At 41.5% G+C, this 27,791-nt stretch overlaps 1 protein-coding gene across 1 annotated transcript; it reads left to right on the forward strand.

Moving 5' to 3' along the window:
• Positions 1-27,791, forward strand: QPCT (glutaminyl-peptide cyclotransferase). Its single transcript, XM_060117263.1, has 7 exons — positions 1-235; positions 8,157-8,303; positions 14,633-14,911; positions 19,899-20,075; positions 22,268-22,367; positions 25,557-25,673; positions 27,153-27,791. Exons 1-7 carry the CDS (start codon positions 116-118, stop codon positions 27,296-27,298), a joined length of 1,086 nt encoding a protein of 361 aa, XP_059973246.1. The 5' UTR covers positions 1-115; the 3' UTR covers positions 27,299-27,791.

Raw genomic sequence — 27,791 nt, forward strand, 5'->3', positions numbered from 1 at the left:
GGGAGGCGGGCGCAGTCGACCCAAGGGTGGAGAAGGGGGAAGGCGAAGGACGCGCGTTCCCGGGCTCGTGACCGCCTGCGGCTCGGGGAACCGGCGCCCAGAGAGCCCAGGAGAGATGGCAGGCGGCAGGGACCTGCGCGTCGTGGACACCCTCCGTTTGCTGCTGCTGTTGGCCGCCCTGCCCCTGGTGTCCCGGGGGGTCAGTCGGGGAGCGGCAGAGTGGACCCAGGAGAAGGTGAGGGGCTGCTGCTGGGCGATTGTACCTGGGAGGCTCTTGCGGGTGCGGGGACTCAAGAGTCCCGTGACCCCCACCTAGGTAGGATGGGAGGCGGGGCAGAGCCGAGGTCCCCGGCCCCTGCGCCCCGAGGAGTCGGGGCTCTGCGTCCTCGCTGGCCGCGGGGCTGCTTTGGAGATGCCACGGGAGCTGGGTGATGTCACCAGCCTCAGCTCGGCTGCGGTCGGATGCGGGTACTGATAGGCACAGGAAGTGTGACTCGCCTGCGGTGGCGGAGCCGGGAGGTGAGGGTGCATCGCCGCGCCGCCGCCCGCTCGGGACACGCGAGGCCAGCGGTCTCTGCGCTCCCGGCCGCCGGGGTGCTGGGCGCGTCTGGCGGTGTGCCCACCGCTTCCTCGCCGCGGCATCCAAGGAAGCCCTCCCGACGTTGAGGTTTTCATGCAGTCTCAGCACGGTCCAGTGTCACTGTCAGTCTGTTTTAGATTTTTAAGCGGATCAGCTCCGAACGAAGGAGCTTAACTGGAGACATGCTTTACTTTATATATATATATTTCTCAAAAGACAGTAAAATGCAATTGTCAGAGAAATGTATAGAGTTGGAGATTTCACATAAGGAACTTAGGATAAAAGTGATTGGCAAGTTCCCTTTGTGTGAAGTATATAGGTTCACAATTATTTCCCTTTCTTGTGTAACAGTTTTGAAACCCTGAAATTTCTAGGGACTTAAGCAAAGGTTAATGGTATTGGAGTAAATGGTATACTTTTAAAGATACTAAGAAAAGCAGCAACGTAAAGGGATATAAACTTTGACAGTGTTGTTGAACAGATCGTTTAAATGCTTACAGTCTGCCAGTATTGATTCACAGCTTGGAAATCCAGGACATAATGTGAATGCATAGACCCTCTCATGGTCCACATGCCCCTCCTGCCCAGCCACAGGCGATGTGTATGAATAGCCCACTTCAGCTCTCTGGGTGATACTTACAGCTTCACCATTCAAGGGCCACAACATGCCCCACTTACACATGGACACCACTAGCCATAGGGAACCTGGGGAGGATGAGGGTAGTCAACCCAAGAATAACTTCATTATAAGAAAAGCTTCCTTTGCTGTGCAAAAGCTTTTAAGTTTAATTGTTTATTTTGGGGTTTTTTTTTTGTATTTTTGTTTTTATTTCCATCACTGTGGAGAACAGTATGGAGGTTCCTTAAAAAACTAAAAATAGAACTACCATGTGACCCAGCAATCCCACTACTGGGCACATACCCTGAGAAAAACCGTAATTCCAAAACGGACATGTACCACAATGTTCATTGCAGCACTGTTTACAATAAATAGCCAGGACATGAAAGCAACCTAAGTGTCCATCGACAGATGAATGGATAAAGAAGATGTGGCACATATATACAATGGAATATTACTCAGCCATAAAAAGGAATGAAATTGAGTTATTTGTAGTGAGGTGGATGGACCTAGAGTCTGTCATACAGAGTGAAGTAAGTCAGAAAGAGAAAAACAAATACTGTATACTAACACATATATATGGATCTAAAAAAAAAAAAGGTACTGTTGAACCAAGTGGCAGGGCAGGAATAAAGACACAGATGTAGAGAATGGACTTGATGGGGGCGGAGGGGGGAAGCTGTTGTGAAGTGAGAGTAGCATCGACATATATACACTACCTAATGTAAAACAGTTAGCTAGTGGGAAGCAGCCACATAGCACAGGGAGATCAGCTCCGTGCTTTGCTATTACCTGGAGGGATGGGATAGGGAGGGTGGGAGGGAGGCTCAAGAGGGAGGGGATATGGGGACATATGTATGCATATGGCTGATTCACTTTCTGTTGTTATACAACAGAAACTAACACAGTATTGTGAAGCAATTATACTACAATAAAGCTCTATTAAAAAAAATAAATCAGCAAAATCTTAGCAAAAAGAAAAAGAAAGAAAGGCTTCCCATGGGAATTCAGCACAGACTTAAATCTTCTCCTTCCTGACCAGAAATTGGGAAGGGGCATTAACTACTGGAATGTGGAGCCATCAAATGTGTCTATGATACGTGGACATGAATGGGACTAAATGAGGTGGGGACTGTTTGAAGGAGCTGCTCTGAAGGGATCATCTACAGGCAGGATGTATTTGTGGGTGGGAGAAGGTGCTGGATTCTTACAATGTTTTAAATGAATGAGACTCTAACTTTTGAGAAATGTCTTTTAAAGCACGAATCCCTTTTATATTGAAGAAACTTCTGGTCGCTTTTCTATTGGGAAATTGTTTCCTTTAAAGTGGTGCAAGCTAATGAAGCAAATGACAAAATCAACCATGACAATTCCTGATTTCTGGTTCCCCCTGCCCTCCCTTACTCTCCAGGCTTTCATAAAGTCTTCCAGATGTCACGTACAGTTTGCAGCCTGGGAAATGAATTAATCCACACTAAAATACAAGCCTTCCTGCTCTGAATGGCATTTAGCTATTAGTCATGTGGGATGTGCCCTTGGCACACTGGTCTGCTGAAAGGTGAGGTGTGGTAAAGGAAGCATTGATTATGAAATCCATTTTCTTTGCTTTGAAATAAAGGTGTGTCTCTAACAGTGGGATCTAATATGTAAAAACAGTTCAACCCTAATTTTTGGTTGTGTTTAGAAGACTGTGATTTGCTTATTTGAAACTTATAAACATTGTTTTCCATAGAAGTAATACTATAAGTTGTTAGATTCACAGGTGGGCCCACAGGTATATATTTAGGGGCATTGGCATCTGGGTACCAGGATTCTATATATAAGCATCTGACTTGAATCTCACTGTGCCCCTGTGAGGAGGGTACGTTCATCCCCAATTTACAGATGAGGAAACTTGACCACCATTACAGCAGCAAACTGAAGAGCCCTCATCTTTCCTTAGTTTAACTATCCCTTTATTATCGGATAGTTAGGTTGTTTCCAAACTTTATCATAAAGCTGGGACCCAACATATTTTAATTGGTAGAATTTTCCTTTATTATTCGAGTCATATTGAGGGTGGAGGGACAGATTTTTTGAACAGAGGAACCTTGAAAAGGAAAGTTGGCCCCACCTAACAGTCCTCCTCCAGGGTAGTTCTGGAGGACAATTACTGCTTTCACAGCATTTCACATTCTTCTGCTTCTGGAGCCACATATATTCTAAAAAATCTTAGGGTTCCCCTCCTCCATGGTTCTAAAAGTTCTTAGCCATCTACCCCTCTACCCATCATGATTCTTATGAATCATGAAGCAGCAATGGAGACTCCAAGGAAGGGACAGGGGACCAGTGGTAGCCTGGGTATTGGTGGTAGAGGGAGAAAGAAAATGTGCCATTTTTCAGCTTCTACCATCTGGCAGGTAAGTACTATGACATCCATTATACAGATAAGGAAGCTTTTCCTAGTCACAGCTAGTAAGTGAGGGAGCTGCGATTTGGCCCTAAATTATTGTTTTCAAAGCCTGTACTACTTTGCTTTTAGATAGAGGGCTGCTAGCCTTTAAAGAAGACAGAACTTTATCTTATTCACTTCCCAACTGTTCCACAACTACATTTGTAATATCAGTGGCATCTGACACAGAAAGAGTTCAGTAAATGCTGGCTGGGTTGAATTTGCAGTAGACACAGGTGTTAATCAGAGTGCTGTCTGGGAGACGCTCATATGGGATGGAAACTAGAATTGAATTGGCTATGCTTCTGTAATGTTCTCCCTTTAATTCAATGGTTTGAGACCTCAAATACCTCTGCAAGCTGGGCCAGCTCTACAAATTATGTAATTAAACTCCTCTTTGGCCTGGCACCATGTGATTAGTCCAGAGGAGATGCTGTAGGATATCTGGGTCACACTTTTTTAGCTGAAAGATTCTTGTCACCCAGAGCAGACTTATTGTCCTTTCTGCCTGGATGAAAGACAAGGCAGGGGCTGTAATAGAGACTCATTCCTCTGAGAATGCCTGTACAAATAGAAAATTGTCTACATGCCTTTTAACTGAAATACACCTAGAATAATTGGGGGTTGGCATTTAACATTGGGCTCAACATAGTTTTGCCTCATTTGTTTACTCTCCTCATGCCCAGCCCACACTTTCTTTCCAGGTGTCCCCTCTTCCTCCTTCCTCTCAGCCCCACATAAATGTTTAGATTTATTGGATTCTGAGAGTCAGCCTCCATAAAAATAGAATGGATGCCATTTAGTTTGGAAAAAGTGAATGCTTTTCCATTCAGGGCTTTAATAATTATCAATAGAAAGGCTTAAGTAATTAACTGAGTGTGACTGTTTCCCCTTCTCTATCCATCACTGATTGGGAAGCTTTTCCCAATGATTTCACAGGGGCATCTTTATTCCCAGGGAGGCAGGGTGAAGGAGGGCACTTTACTGAAGTATGTTCATTAAGTGGGTAAGCCCAGGAGATTGAGGATCAACACAGGTAAGTGTCTGTATTCAGGAGCACTGATGGGCCTCTCTGCTGAGCTTACCCTTTATTCATCCATTAAGCATTTTTTGGTGCTATTTGTCAACTACGTTTCATCCACGATATCTGTTACAGGTAGAGATGCTGGAGGGTTATTTATTTTGCTCCCATTTTTTCTTAAATCTCTTAAGAACTCTTTCAAGCCTCCATAAATCACCTATTTATATATCTATCTTCTTCCTCCCCATCCTTATTTCCCAACATCTTGGGGCTCACGGGAATTTCCTTGGCCTCCTGTTTGGCTCACCAATTGTTGGACTGTATCCCGCAGGCCTGCAAGCCTTGTAGTTGCCTAGTTTCAAGGCCAGAGAAAGAGCCCGGTGACAGTGACAGAGACATCAATGATTTATTGGACAGGGGGATCTTACAGGTCCAAAACAAAGGGTCCTGGAGTGACACTCCACCCCACTGGGCAGGTGGGCAGTAGGGGGGGGTCATGGCAGCAATCTTTAATATAAATTGCCCATTTACACATCAGCTTGATTTCCTTTCACTGTGGACATGGAGTGAAGGACCACAGTGACCAGGTAGGTTCTGGGATGGAGTAATAGATAGTACATAGAAAAGGAGCCCCTGGCCAAACAGCCTTTGACACAACAGTTCTTGATTGTCACAATGACTACTGGGCCAACTCAACTCTAAATTATCACAAGCATCGACTCTCAGAGATTCAAAAAGAACAAAGCCCACCAACATTGACCCACAGTACTTCCTGGCCCTTTGCAGCAGGCAGCCACTTGTCTTTCCTGACTTTATAATTTCTGTTCATTCAACTGATTTGGTATATATGATGGCAAACATGCCCATTTTACTTTATTATTATGTAAACATAATCTTAGTGAAGTTGAACTATTTTAGAAAAATAGTTCATCTGTCAATTCCACATTTGATGAATTCATCCAGTATTTATTGAGTGTGCCACGTGAGCTGGGTACTGTGTGGTTCTGGGGAGAGAGTGGAAAATAAGAGAGAGAGTTCCTGTCCTCCTGGAGTTGACCTCTTGCATGAAATCAGACATTAAACAAGTAAACACACAAGGCCTCTGAGCTACAACCTGAACTGAGCAGGAGTTAGCCAGGTGAAGAGGAAGGGGAAAGCCTTCAAGGTAGAAGGCACCACAATGCAAAGGCCCTGGGAGGCCTGAGGCTCACACTGCTTTGGGTCCTGGAAGAATGCCAGGTGACTGAAGCATGGTGAGCCAGGGCGAGTGGCCCTGCATGGGGCTTGTGAGGCAGGAGAGACCGCAGGCTCTTGTTGGCCGTGTTAAGTAATAATTAACCATGTAAGTTTCCAACTTCTTGCCTCCATTCTCTTTTCACTTCTCACATTTGTATTGTTGTCTTTCAGCTCCTTCTTTCTTCTCAAAGTGCTGTTTGAGAGTTAACAGGAGGACTTAGATCTGAGGTACCAAGGAGTTTAAAGGCTGCAGCAACAAATTTACTAAGGAAATATATTTTAAAATGTATTACCAGTAAATAAACACAAACCTTAAGATGTTCCAGATACAGCATCGATACACTGTGTTTTACAGTGGAAGTGCACAGGCAGTGTAGGAAGGCAGAGGAGAACTAGCACGGGATGGGGAAGCTACAGGACCAGGATCCTTCCTCTCGAACTTACCTGTAACTCTTCTACAACCTTGGGAAAATCAGTTGGTTTCTCTGACTCAGTTTCCACTGACAGAAAGCAAAGAGATTGGATGATAATCATCTCTCAGCAGCCTTTCCAGCTTGGAATTCTATTCTATCCCTCTTAATGTTTGGTAGACGGTAATAGAACTAATGAAAGGTAATAGAACTAATAAAACTTTCTGAATAGTTACTGAGGCAGTTTACATGTATTAGCTCACTTAATTGTAATTACCCTAGGAAGTAGGTGTTATTACCTCCCTTTTACAGATGAGAATGTTAAGCCTTAATGAGGTTAAGTAACCTGGCCAGCTAGTAAGTGGTGGAGAGTTGAGTTGAGAGGCTGAGTTGAAGGGGGGCTGCCTGGACCCACAGCCCACACTCTTTGCATGATAATACCTGAGAGTGATGCTGAAGCATAGCAAAGTGTAGATGGGTATAAAGTAATTAGGCAACAAGCATTCTCTAATTCCACAGTGTCCCATGGAGTGAAGATAGCCATGTGATAACTTAGACATAGTCAATTTACACTGGTCTTGGAAAAAGCTGTAAAATAGACAGGGCTCCCCTGAGCTCTGTTTTGCATTGCAAAGAATTTATGTTACCTTCAACATTCCCCTTAGGGAAGAAATCCTCTGATCAACGAATCACACTGTTCCCTATGGGAAGGAGTAACACATTCCATCATTGAGTACCTGATAAACATGTAATGAATGAATGATTCATCATTACTCGTATCACATGTAAAGTCATATCCAAAATACAAATTTGAATGTTATGTTTGTTCAGCTGCTTAAATTAAGGTTCACTTAATTAATACATAAGTGTACCAAAGAGTGTGAGCATTAATAGAATATTAAAATAATTTTCACTGAAGGCAAAAAGTGTACTATTTAGTGGGTTATAGAATCATCAAGCTCTGGCTGAAAAGAATTGCAGCAATCATCTAGGTTAGTGCTATTCAATAGCAACATATAATGTGAAGCACATATGTAATTTAAATTTTTCTAGTAGCTCTATTAAAAAAGTAAAAGACAATAGGTGAAACCAATTTTAATACTATATTTTATTTAACTCAATATATCAAAAATTTTCATTTCAACGTGTAATCACTATAAAAATTATTAGCGAGATCTTTTACATTTTTTTCATGCTAGGTCTTTGAAATTCAATATGTGTATTACACATATTGACTGTCTACATTTCAGGAGCTTAATGGGCACATGTGGCCTGTGGCTACCACATTGGACAGTGCAGATTTAGCTCAAATTCCTTTATTGGTATTTTGAGGGGAATGTGAATTTAAGGGACCTGCCCAAGGTCATACAACCTATAAATGGCAGCCAGAAACTTTGAATCTAGTTTCTCTCACCCCAAGAATATACTTATTCTGTAAGACCTCATTGGCTTTTATAAAGCAATTATGCTAACAAATTATATTGTTTTTTGGCAGTAGTTTTTGAAATATTAAGTTTTCTTAAGACTAGGATATCAATTGTTATTTGTAAACCTTAGTTTTACAAAGCAATTGTACAAAAATTATTAAAATTACACAGGCTATAAGTGTTAAATATTAATTCTCAGGTTCAAAGCATTATATTAATTCTGTTTTAAAAACAAGCTGCCAAAACAGTTTAAGTTCTAGATCTAAGGGGCCAATTTTAAAGTTGAGTAGTTTAATTTACTTTGTATAACGTAAGAGCTATCCCTTTATTTTGAGGTTCAAAGCGAATATTTTACAATTGAAAGTGTCTCAGGATAAGTCTTAAACATATTATGAAATGATAGCCAGTTAAATAATTTTATTTGATCCTCAGAATTATCACCAACCAGCCCTTTTGAATTTATCATCTCTTCGACAAGTTGCAGAAGGCACCAGTATTTCTGAAATGTGGCAAAATGACTTACGACCGTTGCTGATTGAGCGATATCCTGGATCCCCTGGAAGCTATGCTGCTCGCCAGGTGAGAAAACAGCACACAAACCTGAAGGTTGTCGAACACTTTGCTTTCACATGAGAGATAACATTATGCCTGAAGTGCTGAGCTGTCTGATATTCAGATCTGTCATCTCATCTTTTTCACTAAAATAAGCACCCAGAAAACCAAACAACTGAGAGCAAATATCTGTTCTGAATTAAAAGATGCATGTTAACCTAAATCAATTTATGTGTGAAATCTCTGTCTGGGGTGCAACATCAGACAGTGTACTAAGTACTCAAGTCTTGATCATTTCTATAACACAACCCCAGGTACCCAACCGAGTGTTCTTGGACCCTAAACACCCAATATCAACAGGCTTGGACATTTCTTTCTTAACCGCTCTGGGTCAAGAGTGAGTTACTGTCCTAACAAGCCTTTATTCCCCTTTGGGAAATTGTATTATCCCAGGAGGGAGAGTCAAGATCAGTGATAAGCTACTCTGTCCAGTACAATGCTTCTCAGGCTTCTGACTCTGACCCATGGTAAACAAATATATATATTTTACATTTTATACACACAAACATAGAGTTAACTGATACAAAAGTTTCATGAAAAATACCCCTATTACCTGCAATCTACCCTGATATTAATTCTATTTTACTATTTATTATTATTATTTTTTAAAAGCTGGTCATGACCCACTAATCTGTTTTCAAGGCACACTGATTTGCACACTGCAGTTTGAAAGGCACTGTTATAGAGGGTAAATTAAGCCATAAGGTGGGCTAGACCTGAATGTCTCTCTGTCTCCTTAGTGTCAGTCCTCTTAAGCAATCTGAAACCCCAGCTCTGAATGACTATTTTTTCAAAGTAGCCCCATTTTAAGGGGCAACTTGGGAAGGAATGGGGTGAGGCTGGCCTCTCATATCCTCCTCTGAGAGTAGCCCACCTGCCCTAACACTTCAGGCAAACACCTTGGCACTCCGCTGCTGTGACAGAGTGACACCTGCAAGGCCTGGCAGCACAGCTGGTGGGCTCTTCCTTTCTATCTAGTATTTGGCTTCTGCTTTTCAAGTTGAGCCCAGATGCCATTGTCTGTTGCCCCATTAGCCTCTTGTCTTCTATCCAAACAGCTCTTGCTTCCCCTAAGGACTTAGGTGGCAGAGACCCAAAGAGCACCTTAGTTCTTTCTAAGCTCTAGGCAGAGTGAGGAATAATGCTGATGATGGCTGATGTTCATCTGGCACTTTTTTCAGGTCAGGCACTTTACAGAGGTCTTTGCATGGATCAGCTCATTCCGTCCACACAATAATTGTGGGTACAATTGTTCTCCCAGTGCTACAGATTAAAAAAGACCTGAGGGGGCTACTGTGGTGGCGCAGTGGTTAGGAATCCGCCCTCCAATGCAGGAGACACGGGTTCGAGCCCTGGTCTGGGAAGATCCCACATGCCGCGGAGCAACTAACCTGTGCGCCACAACTACTGAGCCTGCGCTCTAGAGCCCGCGAGCCACAACTACTGAAGCCCGTGCACCTAGAGCCTGTGCTCCGCAACAAGAGAAGCCACGACAATAAGCCTGCGCACCACAACGAAGAGTAGCCCCTGCTCGCCGCAACTAGAGAAAAGCCTACGTGCAGCAACGAAGACCCAATGCAGCCAAAAATAAATAAAATTAAATAAATTAAAAAAAAAAAAGACCTGAGGCTTAAGTATGCAAATTAACTTGCTCAAGGTTGTACACGTAGCAGTGATGAGGCCAGAACCCGGACTGGTATCTGCTTGACCTCTCCATCCAATCCCTGGAGAGTGGTAGCAGGGAGAGACCAGCTCTGTGGTGTGTGCTTACAAATGTGTCCAGCTCTGTATCTTCTCAGGCCCTGGTCAGAGAGTGAGGCGCATACCATGCTTTTCAGTGACCTCCCCTGGGCCTCGTCTCCCAAGCATTTTTTAAAAGAAGTTCAGGGCACTTACTGGGTCTTCCCCAAATCCTCAGTTCCTCATTAGAGAAAATCTAGGTCTGTAGTGCTCACTTATCTCCACTTTTTTCATTTCCCCATACCATTTGCTCAGAAGGCCAAGTATATACCGAGAAATGTATGTGCATACTTCAGACTTGAGGTTCCTTGCCTGTGACCTCTAGAAAGCCATAAAGACAACAAATATTGCTATTTGATATTTAACTTCAACAGAATAGATTTCACAAATAATACACATAGGTTCTGTGGTGGTTTTAAAAATTCATATTCATTTAAAAGTGTTACAGAATCCATAATAACATCTTCCATGTCATGTGGGGTGGAGGCAAGTGAGAAATTTATTGACGGTACTTTGGAATGTGCTGGGAATAGCTGGGCTACCTGCCCATGGGCTGGCTGACAGAGTAGTAGTCCTAACAGGATGGTTGTGTTAGAAATCTCACTTAAGAGATTTGATTTTATAATTTTGGGGAAAGAAAATTACCATGAGTTTTAGGAAAGCTGTCCCCTAAGCTGTGGAAGATAAATGGTTTCCTCTTTTGAAGATGAGGTAGATGACACTGAGTTATTATGAGGGAACTCCACTTAATGGCTTTAATTTGACTAGGATTAGTACCTTTTACTCTGAACTCCATTTTGACAAGATTGGTGGAAAATTATTTTTTTCTCCTAAGGCATTTTTGAGCACTAGATCAGATGTTTTATAATTCATAGAGTTTCAGCGTTATAATTAAAGAAGACTCTAAAATCTAAACAAAGTGTGGACTTGATATAAAATTGGTTAGTGATTTAAGTTTTAGCAGTTATCAATAAAGATGTGCATTGCTCTGAATTCCCTTTCAGAAGATAATATGGGAACAATATCCCATAGTCTGCATTTTTATTGTCTCTGATCAATGGGCCTAAAGCTGCCTGTTGGATTTTTAGAATATTTTTATTTGAGAAGATACTTTATTTGTAAATTTAATACTTGGAAAGTATTAAATTTTAGAGGATTTCAGTGATTTCTAGCTGAGAGAGGAATAAAAAATAAATTTAAAAAATCAGGGTGGTAAAGTCTCACTAAGGAGCAAGCCAGAAACTTTGTCTAAAAGAGGCAAGCTAGAAACTTGGTGGTTAAAATCCCCTATGTATGTCCAGTGCATCTGAGTAGCTAAAGCTAGGCTTCTTCATTGAAAGGTATGTGTATCCCTGAATGGAGGGCTCTGGGTGGAGGGCCTTCAGCTTGGAGCCTGAGAGACTAATATATGGTCCACCCAAGAGGAAGGAGGAACCTGAAGTCCCCAGTGGCAGGGTTCAGCATCCAGACATTGGTCTGTTTGCAGACTTACTGCAAATATCACAGGATCTGCTTCCTCCAAACAAATCTGGTCTACTAATGACAGTGTTTCTCAGAACTTGGAAATGAGAATGTAAGTTTAATTAATTTGGCCCAGGATCATTCACCAGTGTTAACCTAAAATCCCCTGGGGCCTTCCTCCCCAGGAAGTAGAATGCCATGTTTACTTTTATCTTTCTCTTCCTCTCTGTCTCTCCACTGCCACTCTTGGCCTGTCTCTGTCTCTCTCTCCTTGTCTCCCCCTCTATTTTCATATCCTTTTCTTTGTCTCTCTTTTCAATCTCCATCTCTCTCTGTCTCAATCTATCCATCTCCCTTTGTCTCTTTTCTCCCTTCCCTATGTAAAAAGATAGATGTATAGAAATCCAAAATACAGTCTGTATTCTAAATTGCATTTTAGCATGCCTGGTAGGCAGAGGCTTTTGCTACCTGTAGTTAGAGAAATACAGCTGCTTTAGATGCCCTCTCATAGCCAAGCACTCCCTGTTTAGGGGCACTCTAGTGAGAAGAGCAGTAGCTTTTGGAGCCTACTCTTGAGAATTATAGTGGGAACTTGCAGACTAAGTCTGCAAGCCAAAAGCTCAACAATAAAGGATATTGGTGACCTAATTAGATTATGCAGCCAATTTGATTGTTTATAAAGAAATTAGTTGCTAAGATAAATAAAAATATTTATACTGAATAAAAGATGTTAGTTCAGGCAGAACTCTTTTTGCTGATGCTTTTGTGGATTTTAGTGTCAACACAGATATCAGAAATTATGGCCAAAACCTGTTCACTGGATGAGGAATGAGTTTGTGTGTGAGACTTCAGCTGAGCAAAGCTAACAGATATATTTTTTAAAATCCCAATTCATTTTGTAAGCATGCAGGCAGCTATTGGTATTGAACACATTTTATGGAGCAGTTCATCATCTGGATACCAGATGTTCTGGAGGATGTGCTTTTTATTTTTTTTTAAGATTGACCCCTTTCATGGAAAACTTTCTTTTCGCCAAAGTCTGAGGATAACTTATTTTCACATTCTCTGGAAAACTTGTCTTAGATGCAGTGATTTCTCTCTAGTCAAACTATTAATGTTCCATATCATATAATTTTATATACTCTCATTGAGAATAACTTATTTGTTATAATCAACCCATATTTACTGATAGCCTACTGTGTACAAAGCTCAGCACTAAGAATTGTGGAGAATAACAAAATAAATGAGATATGAGTGATAATTTCAAAAAGGTTATAAAGTTTTAAAAATTATTTTTATATGAAAAGACAACCTGTAAATGTGTAATAGAAAAGGTAAGGTACTGTGTATACATGCTCTTTAGGCCAAAGTCCACCTCCTGACAGAGAGCAAGGAGTGAATATCTGGGAAACTGTTTGTTTATTTGGCTTTTGCAGGACTGACTGTAGAATCACTGTCCTCCCTCTGGCTTAGTTTTCCTCTTCCTGGAAGCTTCCTGCCACAGTTGTTCCAAGGCCCTTGCCTACGTGTCATGTCACATTAGTTAGGGCAGGTCACACAAGACTTGGCTAGACTAGAAAGTCGTGTGTGGAGGGGAATCTCCCATTCTTTTCCAGTCATTATAAGTTATTTGTTTATCACCTCAAGGTCCATCCCCGCCGGATGTGTTGATGGTTAGTTTGTTGTGTGACTTAAAAATAATTTTTTAAGGCAACTTACAAAAATCTGTATAATATTTCAAAATGAAATAAATGGACCATAGTGAGGAAAATAAAGCAAAGGGAAAATAAAGATAGGAAAGGGCAAATGGAACAGCAATGAACTCACCTGTACCTTTTCACACCACAAACTCTAGATTCTTTTTATTTTTTTAATACATTTATTTATTTTATTTATTTTTGGCTGCATTGGGTCTTTTTTGCTGTGTGCGGGCTCTCTAGTTGTGGCGAGCAGGGGCTACTTTTCACTGCGGTGTGCAGGGTTCTCATTGCGGTGGCTTCTTTTGTTGTGGAGCACGGGCCCTAGGTGCGCGGGCTTCAGTAGTTGTGGCACGCGGGCTCAGTAGTTGTGGCTCACGGGCTCAGCTGATCTGCAGCATGTGGGATCTTCCCAGACAAGGGCTTGAACCCGTGTCCCCTGCATTGGCAGGCGGATTCTTAGCCACTGTGCCACCAGGGAAGCCCTAGATTCTTTAAGAAGACACCTCCAGTCCCTGAAGAGGTGTTTCTTTTCCATCTGCTGCTTTTCCCTGTCAGTCACCGTGTTGCTCACAAAGCCCAAGATGACCAGGAGAGATAGGAAAATAGATTCTTTCTTATTTTCACCAGCATTTGCAGTAGGTCTGGACCTGCCTTGAATGGAAAGGGAAAACTGCTTGATATGTCATTATGGTTCAGAGTTGCTTGTTGATTCTTAGAGCGGGCAGAGCCTCAAATATCCCCCAACCATCCCCTTGTAACGGGACTCTCTGTGAATTATCCTTAACAGGTGAGCATTAGTATTTTTTGTTAGTGTTTGTTACATTATGAAATATTTGCTGACTGGAGGCACATACTAAGTGCTTCGGACAAAAAGAGCTGCCGTGTGCAATTCTCACCCTCAAAGAGCTTAGAGTAGAAGTTATGACCTGTACGACCCACCTAGTATATGTAATTTCTCAAACCTGTCTTGTTATCCTCCTAGAAATATTAAAAGTGGGCTTTAATATATACTGAACTGGAGCTCTCTCTCCTGATGTGCAGAGATGTCCATGATACACTGTTAAGTGAGAGGGGCAAGGAGCAGAGCAGATATAGAGTAGGATTCTGTTCCTATAAGAATATACATCCCTCGGCCAAGTATACGTGTTTGAGTGCTAGTACATGTTTGTATAAACAAGGAGTGTGGAAAGATATACAGCAGACTCTTAACATTGGTAATGTTAACAGTTGGTTGAGTTGGATTGGCAGGCGGAGGTTAAGGGAGAGGGAGAGGATTAGCTTTTCCTTTAAACATCCTTGCTTCATATAATAAGCATGGATTGCATTTTTAACTTGAAAGGCATTACATAAAATTTAACTGTCTAGAGCTGAAATTTTGTTTTTTGTTTTGATCAGCACATCATGCAGAGAATTCAGAGACTTCAAGCTGACTGGGTCTTGGAAGTGGATACCTTCTTGAGTCAGACACCCTATGGGTACCGGTCTTTCTCAAATATTATCAGCACCCTCAATCCCACTGCTAAACGACACTTGGTCCTCGCCTGTCACTATGACTCCAAGTATTTTCCTCATTGGGACAACAGAGTGTTTGTGGGAGCCACTGATTCAGCTGTGCCATGTGCGATGATACTGGAACTTGCCCGGGCCGTAGACAAGCAACTCCTTTCGTTGAAGGTATCTGTTTCCCTCTTGTAGATTCCTGAGATAAAACATGTTAGCAGTAATTCAGAGTGAATTCTAGAATCCTTGGGTGAGTGAGAAAGCCATTTAGAAGTGTAGGCTTTCTGTACATTTTGTACTAATTTGTTGCAAAATGAAATGAAGTTGAAATAATATTAATTGGAAGATTATATTATTTAAAATGTCCACCATGGGCAATAAGTACATGACAGTATATTCATTCATTGGCACTTGATTTCTTAGTTATGAATACACATCAAATTTAAAAAAACCATTGTTTTCTTTTTGCAAAAAATGAAGAAGGTGGAAGGTTGGTACAGGCATGTGTAGGAGAATTATGTTTACTTCTTCTTGTTTATATAGTCATGGAACATCACAGCCTTCCATACTGAGATGTGGCGGCCTTGAGTCAAGGAGGGAGTTTCTGCTAGTGGTTCTGAAGTAGACAGTGGGTAATTCAGACACATCAAGATGAAAAGCATGAAGCAGAAATACATTATTGTTATTATCTGTGAATCTTGGCTCAATTTTGTGCAGCATAGCAAAGCTTTTGTTACATTCTCAGCTCAGAATACTTCTGGGACTCTCAGATGTTATTTCAGTCTCTGTGTTCTTAAGTGTATATTGAAAAAAAGTGCTAAGCTAGATGAAGACATTTTGTTCAGATATCACTCATAACCAAGTAAACACAACAAAGCAGAAACAAAAAACTTTGTTCGCAGGCAACAAATACCTTCTTTTCCCCTCAAAGCTTTATGAAGGGGCCAGCTTTTGATACAAGGGGGGTAAAGAAGTAAAAGATTTATCTTGTAATGGAAGTAATAGAGATATTTGGTTCTATTTTTGCTTTAGATGCTGAATTTGAAGAAAGCAAGAATTGTTTATAACCTCTCAGTATCTTTTTCACTGTTTTTTCATTTTGTTTTGTTTTCTGAACCTTCTATAATGTCTTTGTCCCATGCTCTGTCCTGCTTTTAACTAGCATCCTTTCCCAGCAACTGGGTGAGAGAGTTCAGAAGCTGATATAAAAGGTTAATTTTTCGTATTTGCATTTCTAGTGTAAGGACATGAAGTGAGGTGAAGAATGACTTAAAGACACAATCTGTGTGGTGGGTTCACAATCTCTTGGTGAGCTCCTTTACCTTTTTCCATGTAATTCACACCTGCTTTTGGTGAACAGAAATAGAAAGGACTGAATGAGTTGTTGAGTGGGGATCTCCATTAACAAAATACACATACATTCTTTTAATTATCTTTTCTAATAGAGGTAAGCAGTGATGTGGACAATTAAAAATAAAGACTGGTTTTGAATGCAAACTTTGAGAGTATCAGTTTTATTCTTCCAGTTGTACTTTAACTTGATTTGTATTAAGGAGATATTTTATGTCCTTCAGCCGTCATGGGTTGGGTAAGGGGTGGAAGAATGTGACCTGGGAGAAGACTGGATAGGAGATTGGATGATGGTTCCAATTCTTTTCAGTCTTCCTCTTCTAGCAATAAGATTGTAATTATACATTCACCTCTTTTGTCTTGTAACTTTGCTGTACCCTTCCACTTTAGCAGGTGGTACTTCCTCATTCCTTGTCTCTGGAGTTGGTTATTTGACTTGCTTTGGCCAATGAGATGCTAGTAGATGACACAAACAGAGGCTGGAAATGTGCTTGTGCAATTGGACTTGCTCTGTCATGTCTTTGCCATTGTCATGGGGAGAGCGTGCCTTGGCTGGCCTGCCAGTCCCAGGAGGAGGCTAAGAGGCTTGTGGAGCAGAAGCAAGCTAGATGACTGCAGGGTGAAGCAGAGCTTCTCCAGCCTAGACCAGTTGTCCCCAGTTGACCTGCAGACCCCACAGAACTCATGATTGTTGTTTTAAGCCACTGAGTTTCAGGTGGTTTTTACACCTTAGTGTTGTGGCATTAGCTGATACAGCCTTGGTTGGGGAAAGACTGCAGGTAACATACTGACCCTGTTAACAATGGTTACTAGGCATTTGTCATATTGCCAGGAAGAATGACTACAAGAAAATCTAGCCATGCAGATTTTCTAGCTCCGAGATACTAGGCTGAGTTATTAGAAGTTGAAGGCCACAGTTATTTTTCTGCCAATCCTAAAAAGAAGTAAAAAGAGCACGTTGCCTCACAGGACTCAGAGTAATTGTCCAAAACGGTCTATGCCTATCTAAATGAAATGGTGCTAAGAGAAGAGAATGAAAGGAAGTCATCGCACTGAACACTGGAGTCGCCAAGCTGTTGACATTTCTGAGGCACCCGAACCTTCAAACTTGCGGAATATGAAGACTGCCTCCTTTTGCTTCTGCCCTGGGCATGAACAGAATGTCTCCGGTCCCAAGCAGTCTTATTCTGCCCTGGTGTTCTGTTTGATTTGGAGTTAGAACTTTGGAACCAGTCAAGTCCCTTTAAACAACTGGAAACTTAGACTGTCTTCACAAATGTATGCACTATACACGTGTTGCCAGTGAGACAATCTGTTTCATTACTGAGTTCTTATTAAACCCTGAGTGCATATATAGTATACAGATAGACACATCCTGTGCTTAGTACTGTCAGGAGTTATGAGAGACTCAAAATACAATAAACTGTCCTTTTCTTGGGGCCTAATTAAGGAGTAATATTAAGACAATTGAAATGATTACCATACAAAGATAACTTACTTTTCACTTGATAAAGACATTTTCCTCCTTCTGATGAAATCACCCTAAAACGATCAAGAAAAATTCCATCTTTGAAGAATCCAGTGAACATCTGGAAACCACCATATGAAGACAGAAGGTGAATGGAGAAAAGGCAGATGACATATCAGAGTACAGAGATGTCACATTCCCCAGAGGGGAAAAAGGAAGCCAGTGGTCCCCTGAAAAATCCTGACTGGCTCAGGGATGGGAGGGGACAGTAAGGAAGGCAGAAGTGAGGCAGAGGGCGGACGAGGAGAGTGTTTTAAGTCTGTATAAGGAGCACTTAGGTATATAAGATTTCTACCCCACAGTTGGCAGGTAGGTGAGTATTCCACCTGTACCCTTGTAGGAGGTGACAGGATATTTTTCTGGAGAAATTGAACCAGGGAGGTTTTGGATGTTGGGACACCAGATATAAAGGAGGGCAGTAATGAGGTGCCTCATGGAAATCAGTGAGATTAGGGGAAAGACTACACACTGAGCAGTGAGATTCCCTAACCTTCCCTCACTTCCGGCACGAGAAAGACAGCAGCTAGCTCACACCCATCAGACAGGAACCTGGAGGATCCTTCTCTGGAAAATGTGAACCACCTCATAGAAAAGACCCACAGACAGTGACATTTGGGGATCCTCAGTGAAAACACTCACTGGGCATCAGATTGCCCTGCAGTGGGGCCAACCAATCTGTGTCTCTAATCAGTGTTTTAGTATCTTATTGCTTAATGCAAATGAACACAAAGGATGATCAGATATTTGAGGACCGTCTCCAGCATGAAAGAAAGAAGCAAAACAAATAATACAAGTTGAAAAATGAACTCAGAAGAAATAGTGTACAGGAGCAGAAAATAACTTAAAGAACACTCTTTTAATATCCTTAGATAAGAGGAGAAGTGTTATCCGTAACAGATTAAGGAAACATCAGATTCAGTTCCTCCAACGGGAGCACATTCCCCAGGACTGCACAGGGGCGGAGAGAGCAAATGGTGGTGTATTTTTCTTCATCCATGTTCAGCTGCCTGAGTGCAGGCACAAAGCAGGCAGAGAGTTGGACTTAATATTATGTTTTTGCCACGTGAGTTTGACCAAGGCAGAGAGAGGCACAGGAGTTGAGTGTGTACGCAGGGAGCAATTAGAATGATTGACTCTGGAATTTAAGCTGAATATATGGTGAAGTGAGGACATCATAAGGGTAAAGGAAAGACTGGGAAAAGGTGAACATTTCAAAAGATTATGGATTCCAATGGGGTTGAAGGATTGTGGGGATAGGGTACCAGAAGGACTAATCTGAAAGGTGAGAGTTGTCAGACAGTGGAAAGTATAAAATCAATCAGAATCCTACTCACCCTCCTAACTTCCACTCAGTGACTGTCTCTTTCATGAGGTCTTCCTTGACACTCCAAGGATTCCACTTCTCAATCTATCCAATTTCCAGAGGAGTTCTGTGTTATAGTTGTGACCCCTAGTACATTTTGCCATATCCGTGTATTTGTTTCATCTTTCCCTAACCCAACTAAAGTGTAGGTTCCTCTGAGGGAGAGACTGTAATTACCATTCTTTGGGTCTCTGTTGCATTCCAAGGGCAGATTCTTGAACCTAGGCTCAGTACAACACTGCAGACTTACATAAGGTGAGAAGCAAGATAGATTTGCGTTGTTTCAGGTTGGATTCCCTGGGAGGCGCACTCTGACGTGGAGGTTAGCATTTCAATCACGTCGTAGGGAGTGGCCTTGGCTCAACACCTGTGGCAGGGAGGGGAAAGAGATGGGAGTAGGCAGAGGAAGAAGCCGGGCTGCCATGCAGGTTCAACAACAGCCTCAGTCAACCCCTGGGGAGCTCTGGAGCCCCCAGCACCTGCTTAGGCCAGTCACTGGATGTAGGAACCCCCATGGCTGACAAAATCCTTAAAGGGACTAACAACTGAAGGCCTTCTGCGGACACCTCTACTGGCAACAGGGAAAATGCACCCTTCTGAAAGGGACCTGGGTGTTGTGTCACAGTGTCTGCCACTGCAGTTCCATAGTTCCAGTGTTCTCTAAGGAGTAAGAAAAAAGTGTAAGACTTCTATTTTCAGAGGGAGTGAAGAAGGTGAGATTTCTGTGGCTGCAGACTGTGGGACCCGTGATGATTTTCAGAGAGGAAATGGTGCAAAATAAATTTTGGCATATTCCACTTGCTTTGGCTTCTTCCTTTTCTTCACGGCACATCTGTCTTTTTGTCCAGTTAATAGGAAAACGTGCTATTTTTTAGTTCTCATATTTTTGCTCTTTTTCTACTGTTTTTGTTTTAAATCAGGATGCTTCAGACTCGAAGCCAGATCTCTCACTCCAGCTAATTTTCTTTGATGGAGAAGAGGCTTTTCTTCACTGGTCTCCTCAAGATTCTCTGTATGGGTCTCGGCACTTAGCTTCCAAGATGGCATCAACTGCACATCCACCTGGAGCGACGGACACCAACCAATTGCACGGCATGGTGAGTCCAGGTAATTTTCACGGTCCTGCAGCTACAGACTCTGATTCAAAGGAAGCCTGTGGCAGGGAGGGGAAGCCAATTAAAGACCTAAAAATGCCACAGCATTCTTGGAGCAGAGTGTTTATAATAGAACATTTTTTTGGCAGGCGTTGGGTTTTTGAGGAATCCCAGAGCTAAAAAAGAATGATTCTAGGTTAGAAGTTGACTGAGCTCAATTAAAATGATGTAAAAATTCAGAATAAGGAAACATCAGATTCATTTCAGTCTCACGGGAGCACATTCCCCCAGTAAGTATAGAGGTGGAGAGAGCAAATCCCATCTTTGAGGCCTCTGTCAAGCCAGAGGAGGCTGGGGTCTTGGGAAATGGAGTAAGAGTGGAACATAGTATGGGGATGAGAGTGAAGAATTTCCTCGGTGGCTTCAAAGCATTATAGTGACTCCAAGTGTGTATAGGACATTTTGATGTGTCAGTTTTTTTTTTTTTTTTTTTTGCGGTACGCGGCCCTCTCACTGCCGTGGCCTCTCCCGTTGCAGAACACAGGCTCCGGACGCGCAGGCTCAGCGGCCATGGCTCACGGGCCCAGCCGCTCTGCGGCATGTGGGATCCCCCTGGACCGGGGCATGAACCCATGTCCCCTGCATCGGCAGGCGGACTCTCAACCACTGCGCCACCAGGGAAGCCCCTGATGTGTCAGTTTTGACGTGGTGCTTTGACATGGTGGTGGAGAGATTTCAGTGCTGCCTTAAAACCCTGATCCTATTACCAAGTAATGGGTGCAGCTTATGGCCCCCTCCTCATCCCCCATTCTGACCCCACAGCCCATACCTAGTCCCTTACCCCACCTTTGAATTTCCTTCCTATTCTGGCTCCCTTCCCATATTTGACTTTCACTCAGTATTTGAGTCCTCACTAACTGCAGCATGGAACCCCTGAGACTTCATTCTTCCCTGTGGCTCCATCCATCCCTGGCCCTCACCCTATCTGTGAACTGATAGCCTGTTTCTAACCCTCTCCGTTCATCCCTGTCTTTGCCCTATCACTGACCTTCACCCTATGAGTCCAAATGACCACATTCAGTGTCCTCTGTGAATCCAGCACATCTCATGTTGGCTTTCTGTCTGTCTCATTGCCTACTGGCAGCTCATAAGGGGTTAGGAGAACATAACTGGTATCTCATTTAATCACTTTTGCTCAAGTGGCTAAAAAGGGTTCAGAGGAGAAGAGACCTGATCCATCGGCAGGAGGAACAAAGTTATTTGTTTACCAGTCCAAATATATGAATCCATAGTGATAGTTAGACCATTTTTTCCCCCAGAAACAAACTCTTAGGAGCTTATCCAACCTTGTGAATATACTCCTATTTCAAACAAGACTATTTTTTCCCAGTGAGTATATTTAATCATCATTCATGAGTTAGTAGATACTATGTCTTTAGAGTCATATAGACTCTGAAAATATTTATCTATTACACGTCAGGATCAATGCTAGATATTTACCCATACCTTACCTCACTTATATAAATCAGGAGTTCTTAATCTTGGGTTAGTCTTCAGGGAGTCCTCAAGCCTGCTGATGTTTTATGGCTCAAATAAGTTAAGAAACACTGGTTTATTATAGAGGCTTATAGCCAGAAAGGACCTTTAGAGGTCAGCAAACTTGAGCTTCTTGTTTGATAGAAAAGGAAAAGGAGATCCAGGGACTAAGCTCATAGAGCTTCTAGTCAAGGAAATTTTCTTATATGCTGCTTTAAGGAATAAATAGTTACTATCCAAATGCTCTCCTTTGGCAGTGGTGTTATTATAGACTGGGGATAAAATGGCTAATTAGAATGGAATAGAAGATCAGACAGGCTTGCATGCCCACCTGAAATAAAGCAAATGTATTCTTTTTTTTTCTTATGAAATATTTATCCAAATGTCCTCCTTCTAATTTATCCTTAGTGATATCCTTCTGGGGTTACAGACAAAAAGAATCTACAATTTGCCATTTGTCCACATTGCATAAGCAAGATTTAAAAATTTCCCCCAAAGGATTCACTTACAATGTTATTAAACCTTTTGTTTATTTATACAGCTCCCCATTTTATTCTCAGTTATTAAAGTGTAGTTAGTTTTGACTGATTTTTTTTTCCATTGATGAGTATGAAATGTATTTTGGTGACAGTAATTATACAATATTTTTTCTCCCTTAGGACTTATTGATCTTACTGGATTTAATTGGAGCTCCAAACCCAACATTTCCCAACTTTTTCCCAGACACTGCCAGATGGTTTCATAGACTTCAAGCAATTGGTAAGCACCACTGTTATTCAAGAGTCAAACCTGGTTTCTTCCCACTGACAAACACTGAGTTTTAAAATTCAGAATTTATGATTTAAGTGTGCGATTTGAGTATACAATATACTTTACTGGCTTTTTTTCTTGCTTTATTGATTAGTTTATTATTCCTATTCATCTCTTTTAGAAGGCCAACTTTATTTTCCTGCATGAAACTGAATTTTGAAATGGAAACATAAAATACTACATTTCATATTTGCATATCCTTAGAAGTGGCTTGGAAATATTTTCTGAGAGTCCTGTTTGAAGCATATGGAATGCATTTTTAGGGAAAACTCAGCAAAGCATGTTGGATAATGATGAATGTTATGTCCTCATAATGATACCAAAAGATATTTTTTAATGTTTCTTTTCCATCTCTGTCTTTGTCATCTTCTATTTTCTGCTTTATGCAGATGTGATTTTCTTTTAAATCTAGTACAGGGCTTCCCTGGTGGCGCAGTGGTTGAGAGTCCGCCTGCCGATGCAGGGGACACGTGTTCGTGCCCCGGTCTGGGAAGATCCCACGTGCTGCAGAGCGGCTGGGCCCGTGAGCCGTGGCCGCTGAGCCTGCACGTCCGGAGCCTGTGCTCCGCAACGGGAGAGGCCACAACAGTGAGAGGCCCGCGTATAGCAAAAAAAAAAAAAAAAATCTAGTACAATCTCTGCTTATTTTCCAAAGGAGTAAGAGATGGCGATGCAACAGCAAGCCAAAATCCTTCAAGAGTCATTTAAGAGAAGGTTCAGTGTCAAATAAATGAGAGTGGAAGAGACCAGATAAGGTTAGGCCAAACCAGCCAAGGAAACAAAGATATCTATGGCTCAGGAGAGAGGCTTGGGGCTTGCAGAAGGAAAAGGAGAATAACTGCTTTCTTTTGTACCTCCACTCCATACACCCCTCCCTCTCCACATACATACACACAAACACCCCAAAACAAAACACAACAAAGCACAAAAAATTGGCATCAGGGAGAGGTGAACATGTGATAGAATTTTATTATAGAATCCAGGCCAGGAGCCCTGCTTTGAGGCAAGAACATCAGGCTAAGAATTCCTTTCTAGCCACACAAACTTCTTGGAGCAGGATAGGGTTGTACTTTCTTCTCAGCAGTGGGGAAAATGCTGCCATCTCAACTCATGCTTTTGCCATGAGTTCAGAACGTGCTTAATATCCAGGTCTAGAATATTATGAAAGAAACTTTTACCTCAGATGCTTATCTATGGCAAATTTAAATTTCTAGTTTGAAAGAATTGCTATTATGGTATTATTAATGTAAGCTTCTTGGGGGCACTTCCTTACAGCATGTTTTCCTTACTTTGAGTAGCCTCAAGAAATTGGGTTTGGCCTTCTGTCAAGGATTTGATTCCCTTCTCTTATTTCCTCCACTGGAATGAATGTATATCAGTAACTCACATCTTAATACAATTTTAACCCATTGTATAACCCACCGGGTGATCCTTACACTTCAAACCATATCTCTAATTGTATAAGGAAAAGTTGTATCCTAAGGTAAAGGAATTATAATAATCAATAAACAGATGGGAATATTGTTTTGGTCATAGTAGGGCTTTCTTGATGTTCCTAAAATCACATTACATATGAATGCTTACCACTCGGTCTAATTTTACCCTTTAAATTTAGTAATTAAAATAACCAATCCTGGAAAGTTTCATTCAGTTGTCTTAAACTCTTCTTGTGATCTCTTATCATCTTGTAACATAGGCTCATGTTATATGTAATCCTGTAATACATAGGTTCTATGTTGCAAGATGACAGGACTGACGAAATGTAGGCCAATGGTTCTCAAAGTTTAGTGTGCATTAGAATCACCCGGGGGGCTTGTTACACCACAGATCGCTGGACCCCACCCCCAGAATTTCTAATTCAGTTGGTCTGAGGTGGGACCAGATCATTTGCATTTCTAACAAGTTCCCAGGTGGTGCTGATGCAGCTGATCAGAGACCACTTTGAGAACCACTGATGCAAGTCATAATAGGTATCCCTTTCCCAAAGAGTGGTCACTCAGTATAGTACTTCATACCTATTCTCTCTAAGGATTCCCCTTTCAAGCTCTGCGTCTCCTCGTAAGGCATTCTTCATACAGGATTGAGGATCTGTAAGTATCTACACCTGTGTTTTTTCTCTCCATTTTCCTCTAGCTTTCTCATTCTCCATCTCTCCATTGTTCTGCTGAGTTTCTGATTCTAAGGAGGTTCTCACCTGTAAAGCTAGAATCATGTGTGACTCTTAGAAGGACTCCAAAATGTCCACACCCAAGTTCAGCTCAGAGGGTTTTTTTTTTTTCTTTTTACCAAGAACAGGTTTATTAAGATCCATGGTCAGTTACAAGTTTGGTTTGGTTTTTGGTCACTGGCCCCAAATGCCACTCTTCTGAGTTTACATCAAAATACAAAGCCCAACATTTACAGTTTGAAAACTTAAAAAAAACAGACACCAAAGACAAAGGCTTTTAAAAATCTCGGTTGAAATGTTCTCCCTGCTGCGTCATCTGTAGAATGAAAGGCATGTGAGATGCTGTGAGGATTTCTGACAGTGAACTCGTATTCATCATGTGCTTTGAATATTTAAATGTTACCAAAATATTACTGTGCCTTTGAGTGCTTGATTTGATTGAAGATACAAATGATGCTTTTGACCATCTTTGGTTGTAAACGAGAAGCAGCCTGCCCTCAGGGGACAAGGTGGTGACGGCCCTGACGACCTGCTGTGTGGCCTGGGGGCGTCTTTGCTCCCGTAGGGTCTCTCCTCCTCAAAAGCAGGTGTGTGGCCCAGACTTGGAACTGCTGGGAGAACAGAGTGGCCCTTGCTTTGCCAAACGTGGCAGCAAAATCAGCTTTAAAATCACGAACCAGAGGAGAACCATTGTCTAATTTTGCTAGGGCTCTCTTTTAGGGCCTGATTCTTCTTTGGAGCCAGAGGCTGGGTTCCTGTCCTGGGGTCTCACCGCCCACCTCCAGGGCAGTGAGGGCAGAGGCCGTGGGCCCTCTGGGGAGGCCTGACTCCTGCAGCTCAGAGGTTGTTGCCATGGGTGTACTACTGCATAATGTTTTAAAACCAAGTGTCAAGATTTCAAACTCCTTATGCATCTGACTGTTGATCAGATAAAAATATATGTTCATCTGCTGTCTAATTATCATCTGCAGAAAATGAACTCCATGAATTAGGTTTGCTCAAGGATCACTCTTGGGAGAGGCAGTATTTCCAGAATTATGGTTATGGAGGTGTGATTCAGGATGACCATATTCCATTTTTAAGAAAAGGTAATGTATGAGTGTATATATGTATGCATGCCTGCACATGTGTGTTTTTTACCTATTGTATTTATTGTATTTTATGTGCATTTGCAACAGTCTAGAAGTGTGAAGAACCATTCAATTTAATAACTGATTAAGTAAATCATTCACCAATCATCTCACGGCTTCTATTTTTTTTTATGAAAGTCATTCCAAATCCCTGAGGACACTTTTATATTTTTTCCTACACATAGAATATTTATCAAATCTCATATACCTCTGACATCCTGACTTCCCTTTCATAGAGCTAGATTGTATTCTTATAGTTTGTGTAACTCTGGTGTTTTCCTGCTAATAAAGAAGCAATATTCTTTTTCTTTTTAAAAATTTATTTATTTTTGGCTGCGTTGGGTCTTCGTTGATGCGCGCGGGCTTTCTCTAGTTGTGGCGAGCAGGGCCCACTCTTGGTTGCGGTGCATGGGCTTCTCATAGCAGGGGCTTCTCATTATGGAGCACAGGCTCTAGGCACGCAGGCTCAGTAGTTGAAGTGCATGGGCTTAGTTGCTTTGTGGCATGTGGGATTTTCCCAAACCAGGGCTCGAACCCATGCCCCCTGCATTGGCAGGCGGATTCTTTACCACTGCACCACTAGAGAAGTTCCGCCTCCCTATTCTTTATGTAGGAGCAAGAGTTATCTTTAAAAAATGTCAATCAAATTATGTTACTTCCCTACTCTAAAGCTCTGGTAGCTTGCCATCAAGTAGAAAACAACCCAAAGTCTTTATCATGACCTACAAGGGCCTCCATTTTATAACTCTTTTCTCCCTTGCCATCACCTCCTACCTCTCTCTCTAATTATTGCTCTGATCCAGCCACATTGCTTGAGGAACACATTGCCGTTCCTCAAGCAGGCCAAGCACACTCCTACCTCAGGACCTTTGCACTTGCTAATACTGCTGCCTGGAATGCTCGTCCCCAGATCTTCACACAGCTTGCTTTCTCCTTTGTTACATCTATTTAAATGTTAGTTTCTCAAAGAGGCCTTCCCTGATTTTAAATACCTCTTTATTGGCCCTACTGTCTGCCTCTCATTCTCTATTCCCTTACCTTGTTTTACTATTCTTTATAAGCCTTCTCACTTTCTAAAATTATTTTTTGTATTTGTTTATTTGTTTCTTTCTCTAGTAGAATGTAAGCTCCATATGAGCAGGGCTTTGCCTTTTCACTGATGAACCCTCAATTCCTAAAATAGGGGCTGGTACATAGTAAGTGCTTTATAATTATTTACTGAATTACTTAACATTTGTTTAACGAATGAATGACTTTGAAGTATAAGGGTAAGATACAGGGAAATACACAGAAGCTGATGAACTATCAGCTGTGTTTATATAGTATAGAATAGTACAGTATATAGTATAGTCCTACTCAGATTTCCTTGAAGAATGATACTTTCTAGTTTACTCATGGGAAATATGCACTTAATTACAAGTTGTTTCATCTTGTTAGGTGTTCCAGTTTTGCATCTGATACCATCTCCTTTCCCTGAAGTCTGGCACACCATGGATGACAATGAAGAAAATTTGGATAAAACAACCATTGATAATCTAAACAAAATCCTAAAAGTCTTTGTGTTAGAATATCTTCATTTGTAATATTCTGGTTTAGTTTATGATAATTGCATCTAGTATTATATTCAAAAGTCAAGGCACCCTTTAAATTAATCTGACTCCAGATGCTGTGTGGAAACTTCTGTGTGGAAACTTCTATCCTATAGATTCATTCTATAGGTATCTTTGAATATCCTAGATTTATGTCATGTCCAAATTGCTTATTCATTTTCATCTAGTGATAAAGAAAGGGAAATGTAAGAAAAACTGAAGGTAAATATCTTTAAAAAACTTCTTTAGATAAGAAACTATGAAGCTAAATCAGATGTGTATAGTCAGTATCACGTTTTTCTAAATAGTACTTAAATATGATGGTCATGTGCAAAGTACAGCCTTAGTTTTATGATTTTCTTATACTTGGGAATCTATTGCATATAATACAAAACAGAGATGCAGTTTGAAGACTCAATTTCTTTGAGAAATCTTTGTACGGTTTATTTCATGGAAGTTAAATCAGAATTAAATGCCATGTTGCGAA

Source organism: Mesoplodon densirostris, chromosome 14 (assembly GCF_025265405.1).
Source record: "Mesoplodon densirostris isolate mMesDen1 chromosome 14, mMesDen1 primary haplotype, whole genome shotgun sequence".
Lineage (NCBI taxonomy): Eukaryota > Metazoa > Chordata > Mammalia > Artiodactyla > Ziphiidae > Mesoplodon > Mesoplodon densirostris.

What these genes read in the sequence shown, in the direction of transcription:
- QPCT (XM_060117263.1), top strand. Translation starts at nt 116, where the DNA reads ATGGCAGGCGGCAGGGACCTGCGCGTCGTGGACACCCTCCGTTTGCTG. An exon ending in AGCAACTCCTTTCGTTGAAG is followed by an intron (nt 14,912 to 19,898) that starts GTATCTGTTTCC and finishes GTTTTAAATCAG; the next exon opens with GATGCTTCAGACTCGAAGCC. An exon ending in CCAACCAATTGCACGGCATG is followed by an intron (nt 20,076 to 22,267) that starts GTGAGTCCAGGT and finishes TTTCTCCCTTAG; the next exon opens with GACTTATTGATCTTACTGGA.